The sequence below is a fragment of the Elephantulus edwardii genome, unplaced genomic scaffold, assembly GCF_000299155.1.
Source record: "Elephantulus edwardii isolate Elephantulus edwardi_28Jun2011 unplaced genomic scaffold, EleEdw1.0 scaffold00066, whole genome shotgun sequence".
Lineage (NCBI taxonomy): Eukaryota > Metazoa > Chordata > Mammalia > Macroscelidea > Macroscelididae > Elephantulus > Elephantulus edwardii.
The window spans coordinates 4,176,146-4,183,899 of record NW_006399816.1 but is presented as its reverse complement, the minus strand read 5'-3'; the positions used below and the strand labels follow the sequence as shown (position 1 = coordinate 4,183,899).

The 7,754-nt window shown below is 38.0% G+C and overlaps 1 protein-coding gene across 1 annotated transcript in view; it reads left to right on the top strand.

Annotated features, from left to right (window-relative positions):
* The window catches only part of SCAPER (S-phase cyclin A-associated protein in the ER), a 507,933-nt gene that overhangs the window by 193,022 nt on the left and 307,157 nt on the right, over positions 1-7,754 (top strand). The window contains exon 20 of the mRNA XM_006888275.1: positions 6,161-6,226. Coding sequence (XP_006888337.1) covers positions 6,161-6,226 — 66 coding nt within the window. The remainder of the gene's footprint in view (positions 1-6,160; positions 6,227-7,754) is intronic.

Sequence of the window (7,754 nt, the reverse complement as noted above, 5' to 3'; positions counted from 1 at the left end):
TGAAGGAGAGGATTAATCATAGGGTTATACAGTTTGATGGGGGGGGAATTGGAAGGATCTGTTTTGAAAAACAATGTATTCAAATTTTTAAGATAAATTTGTGTAATAAAATAAATTCAAAAAGAAAGAAATTGGAAATTAAGGAAGTAATCAAGTATTTTCTTATAATACTATTTTGTGATATATTAGTAATTTGAAAAAATATTATTTGATCATTTCCATACTGTTGACAGAAAGTGACATTGAACAGAATGGGAAGAATGAGTTTGATTTTAAAGAAATAGAAGATAACATGAAACTTGAACTGTGTGTGTGTGTGTGTGTGTGTGTGTGCGCGCGTGTGTGTGCGCGCGCACGCAGATGCGCACACACCCTAAAATTGAATCTGACTGGTACAGGGTGAGATTGTCCCTCCTTCTCCAGCAGGGCATCTGGTGGATTCAAACCGCATGCCTCTGGGATTGCAGAGCAGCTGAAACTTGAACTTTTAAGACTTTGAGGAGTTTCACATTTAGATTATAAGTCTGAATTCTGTAGTAACTGTCTACTCGTTGATATTAAAGTTGCAATAGAGGTAATCTCAACTCTTATTGTCATTGCCTTTCAACTCACACCTAACGAAGTGGGAATGTATTGCTCTTCTTTCTCCCTCAGAGTCACTGGTCAATTTTAATTGCCAGAGAGGCATAACTTTTGGACTCTTTATGCCACAGAGCTCTCTATAGTGATAGCTGTTGCTGTGTATTTCCCCCCCCCCCTGCTGTGTACTATTGAGTCAGAACTGACTCGTAGCTCACCTTCCAGTGGGCTTTCAGAGGCAAAAAATCACATGGGAGGAAGTTGTCCTTCTTTCTCTTGTGGAACAGCTGATGGATTCAAACCATATGCCTTTGGATTGCCAGTACAACTCCCTGTCACTAAACCAAGTATTAGTAAGTGGAAATCATAGGAGAAGAGGACTCAAAAAAAGGAAACAATAGCTGTACAATATAGAGACAGAAAGGCCAAAGAAAATACATATTTAGAAAGAACCATTGTGCTTGACGGATTAAAGATGAATTTTCAAGAAAATTTTTAATCGAGTAACAGGTATGTGCAGTAGGCCCACTTCTCCATGATTGCCTCATGTCCTTTGACTGTGCCTCATTGTCTTTGCACTAGATGGCTCCTCCACCCAGCCTGCATTTCTCCACGTTTTCCTAGCACTGACTTCTCTTTTATAAAATTTATCCACATTTTCCTAGCACTGACTCCTTCACTTTTTAAAGAACTTGGGTCTCAAAGACTTCTCCCTTCTTCATATTTTGTAACTTTGCCCACCCCTCATTATATAACCATAAATACCCTATTGGAAAATTGTTCTCTTTTCGGCATATCGTCTGTGATTCTCATGTAGCGTCTCATTTATTTATTATTTATCTCTGCAAGTATCAACTCTTTCCTGAGAGCAGAAGTCTTGTTAATCTTTTTACGTGTATGATTAGTGGTTAGAATAATTCTAACCCCCCAATATTTTGTTATTTCTAGAGAAAAGATTGCACAATTAGTTATATTCCCATTTAATTTTATACAAATTGTTCTGTTACTCTGGTTACAATTTTCAGAGTGTCAATCTTCTTCATTTCATTTCTTTTTCGACAACTTCCAGTTTTCCTAGATTTATACTTCATACATTCCATGTTCCAATTCTTATGAATGATGTTTGCAGATATCCTCGTTTTGAGTCTCACCTTCATTGGGTGAAACTTTTATTTCATCTATGTCATTAAGGTACACCCTACTTTGAGGTGGTTGTTGTTGTAAGTGCTTTTGAGTCGCAGACAACTCATAGTGACCCTATCAAGGAGAGTCCTCAACGCTTGGGTGTCTTTCATCCTCTCTCCAGGTCCATAGGGTTTCCAGAGGCATATGATTATGGAAGTGGATGCCACTTGTGCTTCCAAGCTTGTTTAAATCAGGGAGCTCCACCCCACTCTGTCCACATTGGGTTAGGGTTAGGGTTAGGGTTAGGGTTAGGCATTAGCGCATTTGACATGTCAGTGTCACAGTCTTCAGCCTCACAGCAACCACAAGTTACCGCTGTATGGCAACTTGTACACCAGGACTATCCTACTTTGAGGAGGCATTTAAAATTAAGTATATTTTACACATAAATTCTCTGTGTATTTGCATATACATATCTACTGACATTTTAAAGATCTCTGAGTGAATGATAAAAATATTAAAATATAGCTTTATTTTGTTTGTATAAAGAATATAGACTGGAGGAGTCTGGTGGCCTAGTGGCAAGAAGCTGTCCTGCAATACTGAAGGCATTCAGTTCGAGGCCACCAGTTGCTCCATGGGAAAAGAATGGTCATTCTCCTCCCATGTGATTAGTTGCCTCTGAAAACCTGCTAGAGGGTCAGCTGTGGGTCAGTTCCAACTCTATGATAAACAACAACAATAACAATAACAAAGCAGAATGGTGTAATAAAGTAATGAGGATGGCTACTTAGTAATTATAAAGAAGCCAAAGGGTCATTAATATCTATTCATTCACATTAATAGACTCTGAATATATAAAAGTACAAGTAAAAATACTGAGAATTCATAGAATCATCTGTTGGGTTTAATGCCAAATTTGATATATTTAATTAGAGAATACACATTCTTTTTGTAAAATGTTCATGGAGATAATGTATTGAAAAAGAAACTTTATACTAATTCAGCTTGGAGTCTCATGTGTGAAGCGATTAGATTCTAGATCATAGTTTCTCATGTTTTGGTGAGGGTCAGCTGTGAAATGTTTGGCTGTTTTTGTTTTGTTTTGTTTTTCATTTACCGTAGGGTGTCACACTCTATCAGATCACCTTTCTTTGGAATGGAAACGAATATAGATACCTTCCAGTCAGTTGGCCAAGTGGTTTTCCTCTAGATTTCTTGACACAACTTGGTGAGCACATCTAGGGCAGCATCTGTTAGTTGAAATATGTCAGTTGGTATACCATCAATTCATGGGACCTTATTTTTTGCCACTTATTACAAAGCAGCTTGAACTTCCTTCATAACGATAGGTTCATGCTCATAGGTTGTTTCATGAAATTCTTCTGTGTCTGCTGATTCCTTTTGGTACAGTGACTCTGTATGCTCTTTCCATCTTCTTTTAATACTTCCTGGATCATTTAATATTTTGCCCAAAGCATCCTGAAGTATTGCAACTCGAGTTTTGAATTTGTTCTTCAGTTCCTTGAGCTTAAGAAATGATGAGCGAGTCCTTTTGATTTTCTGACTCCAGCTCCTTTCACATTTCTTTCTAATACTTTGTCTTCCCATGCTGCCTTTTGAAATCTTCTATTCAACTCCTTAATATCTTGATTTTTCCCTTTGCTCTGGCTTCTGGGCACTCTAGTACAATAGTCTCTTCTGACATCCATTTTGGTCTTTTCATCCTCCTCTGTCTTTGTAATGACTTTTTACCCTCTTCTTGGATGATACTCTTGATATCCTTCCACAACTCATCTGGTCTTCACTCATTAGTGTTTAAGGCCTGAACACTGAAATTCAGGTGGGATGGACTCAAGGACCTCCCCAAAGTACTAAAGAGCAACAGTGTCATTCTGGAGAATAAGGTGTACCTGATACAGGCCATGGTCTTTGCAGTCACTTGCTATGTGTCAGAGAGCTGGACAGTGACTAGGGAGGACAGAAGGAGAATTGATGCCTTTGAGCTGTGGTGGTAGAGAAGACTACTAAATGAAGGGAAGTGTGATACCCAATGTATACAAATTTTGTATACAAACCAATGTAAAAGAAAAACTTTTAAAAAATCAAAACAAAACAGATTTATCTTGGAAAAAAGTGCATGCAGAATGCTCCCTGGAGGCAAAGATGGAAAAGTTTTGGCATGCTGGTAGGAGAAGTGGTTTCTTGGAAGGAAATATGCTTAGAAAGGTGGAAGGCCAGCAAGAGAAGACAGCTTTTAACAAGTAGACACAGTAACTACATAATTGGGCTCAAGTATGTCAGACATGATGAGAATGGCACAGAATAAGACAGGTCTGTTGTTCACAAGATCACTATGAGCTGTATTCTAATCAAAGGCACCTAACAACAACAGTTAGTTTAAGAAGACTTCAGGGAATATTTTTGGATTAACTTTTTAAGACTACCTTAAATCAGTAGTTTCACAGATTGTTCTATTCTCCATGGCTCCAGAAAATCTGGAGTCCATGAGAACTTAAAAATTCTGTTCTGCTGACCGCCCCGCCCCCCTTTTGTTCAGGATTCTGTGTTAACTTTGATCAAAATGTTCAGTAATGATAACAGAACACCATAAAGGTCTTCTGCAGTCAGTTGTTCATGGAGAAGTTAGCTCCTGTAACTGATCCATTTCTAACTGAACAGACCTGTTTTTGAAAATAATATCCTTTGAATCAGTAGGTAAAATTTACATTGAAAGTTTCCCCCTTCCCCTCCCCTTCAAAAGGAGAAATTGGCAAATTAAATCAATATCAATGCATTGCTGTGATTAAACCTATCTTAAGATGATGGCCGGTGTGATGGTCTTTCAAGCAAGTTAAGATAATGACAGAGAAACATCACTTCAGATTTTACAGCTCTTTAGTATATTGCTAAGAGGACACAGGAAGTACAGGTGAGTCTACCCAGCCAAGCCCTAGCTCTCCAGCCAGAAAAAAGACAAGAATCCCTCTGCAGTAGTGAGCTGCTCCAGCACCCTGTATCTACAAGACCACAGAAAACCACACAGTAGTCTTTTTTACCTTATACTGGCTCTGTGGGAAAAATTTCATGAGTTTTCAAGATGACGTTGTTGTTAGGCCCCATCAAGTCAGCTACAACACCTAGCAACTCTTTTGAACAACAGATCTGAACCTTGTCTTGTCACAGTCTCTGATATACTTAAGCTCGTTGTTACAGACATTGTGGCAATCTTCCTTGTTGAGGGCCTTTTTCTCTGATCCTCCTCCTTTTCCAGAATGTTGTCCCTTTCCAAGGGCTGGCCCTTCCCGACAACATTCCCAGAGTATTTCAAGATATAAGTTAGTATTTTTTTGGTGTTATTACCAGTGCAAAACATTTTTAAGCATTTTATAAGACTAGAGAAACATGACTGACATAGGATTTAACCTGTAGCTGCAGCTGGCCCAATACTTCGCCTCAAGATAAGGCCTTGGGGACAATTCACCTCCTGCTTCCGGGAGCAGCTGACTGCATCCTTAGACACCACTTGTTAGTTGTTGTTATGTACCATGACCCATAGCGGACCTTCCAGTAGGTTTTTAGAGTAAATCACACAATACTCTTTCTCCCACGAAGTAGCTGGTAGATTCCAACCACATACTTTGGGGTTGACAGCACACCTCCTTCCTACTAAGCCACCAGCATTCCCTCAGTCACCACTTGGTTTCAAAGACAGAAAATTGTCATCACTCAGAACTGCAGCTACCTAGTCACCTTGCTGCAGCTTGACTTCCAGTTGCAGCAGCTGCATCATACCTCTCAGCAGAGGGAGGGAGGGGACTAAAATGACTATTATTTACCTGTATGTATTCTTACATTTTGTGTCTTTTGAAGTATTAAAGAGTATTATTCAATCATTTATGCTCCTATGCAGAAAATTTAATATCCTTTCAAATTTAATTATCATAAGCTTGATGTTTCTGAAAAATAAGTATCATTCTGAACCATATTTGTGAATTCAGAAGCGTTTTAATCAATGTGTTATATATTATCCCATTAGGAAATAAACTTTTTCAATATTCTGTGAGAACATTTTAGCCATTTTAAAGAAGCCAAAATGTTAAAAATTAATATGGTCATATTATGAATTTATTATTTCTGTAGTGCAGCATTTATACTTTAAGAATAAAATCAGTGCATTTTTTTTTTCTTTATGCCAAGAGAAAGAATATTTCTGGTGTGGTAGATCTGCTTTGGAGGTAAATCAGCACTTGGCTAATGTAGCCATTGTTATCAGTCACCTTCAGACACATGCTAGAAACTTCACATGACATTTGTAATGTTTTGTGTTATCTGATGTTTCTGGAGATATTTAAAAATGGGGAAGGAGGAATAAAATCATAGCTAAGATTTTTGTCTTGTTTTACAAATAATCAACAAACAACTGACAGTAATAAAACTTTTTTTTTCTCTTTAGAGCCAAGGAATATGAAAGTTTAATGGAAGCAAAAAATTCTGGCTCTGACTCACCTTATAAAGCAAAGTGAGTACTCCTTCACGTTTTAGTTTTTTTGGTTTTTTTTCCAACTGCTACAAAATGAACCATCGTTTGTACTGATGATCAAGAGTGTTGTAACTGATGCCTCTCGGAATATCATCCTTTTAACATAATTTTGGGGTAAGGTGCTACTTAAGTCTAGTGTTTATACAGTAATGCTTGTACGTATCCAAAAATGCACAGGGCAGCCTCCCATGACAAGGATCTGATTTGAAATGTCCATAGAGTGCTGAGATTGCAAAACTTCCCACCCCCGCCCATAATTGTAATCAAGTTCTGGCAAGGGTGTGCATTTTCTGGTACTTGATCTGAGGAGATCTCTTTATTGATTGATCTTCATGCCACAAGAGATTAGGATCTCAGGTTCACCGTTGAGGTATTAGTGCAATTGCACAATAGCTTAGTAAGTTAAAAGATCTTCCTTGTCCTTTTCTCAAAAGTATTCTGAGTAAAGGTGCATTGAGAAAGCTATCCACATCCACTGCGGATGGGAGTGGAGCTTGGTGCAGTCTTATTTATAGAAAATGTGGATGAGGTTCACAGCAGACTTCAAATTGTTCAAGAAAATAATGCAAAATGTGTTCAAATACTTATACATGAAGATAGCACTCTTTCTGTTTGCTTTAAAAGTGAGAAAAAGTAATAATTTATACTAAACTAAAGAATATATATAATTAATTCTTGGTATGAGAAACAATGTATTTCCTAAAGATAAAGAAAGATGATCAGAGTGCGGAAATTATCAAACAGTATCATTGATATCACATGCAAGCAAGATTCTGCTGAAGATTATCCAAAAACTATTGAAACAGCACATCAACAGAGAACTGCCTTAAGTGCAGGCTGGATTTAAAAGAGGCTGTGGCACTAGGGATATTCTACCTAATGTCATATGGATCTTGGCTGAAAGCAGAGAGTACCAGAGGAATGTCTGTCTGTGTTTCATTGACTATGTAAAGGCATTTTACTATGTGGATCACAACAAACTAACTCTGAGAGGAATGGGAATCTCAGAATACTTGATTGTGCTTAGGCAATATTTATTTTGGACCAGGAAATACTCCTTGGACTAGGAGGTAATCGTCAGAACAGAGCAAGGAAGCACTGCATGATTCAAAATTGGGAAGGGTATACACAAGGGATGTGTCCTATCTCCATACTTTTTCAAACTATATGTAGAACAGATTATCTAGGAGACTGGGCTCTATAAGGAGAAATGTGGCATCAAAATTGGAAGAAGACTCATCAACAACCTGCATTATGCAGATGACACAACCCTGCTTGCTGAAAATGAGGAGGACCTGAAGTGCTTCCAGCAGAAGGTCAAGAACTGCCACCTTCAATAAGGATTGAAGCTCAACATTAAGAAAACAAAGATTTTCACCCCTGGGCCTATCAGTAGCATCATGATAGTTGGTGACGAGATTGAGATTGTTGACAGCTTCAGTTTGTTAGTCCTCACAATCAACACTCTTGGTACCAGCAGCCAAGAAATTAAAAGATGAGTTGCATT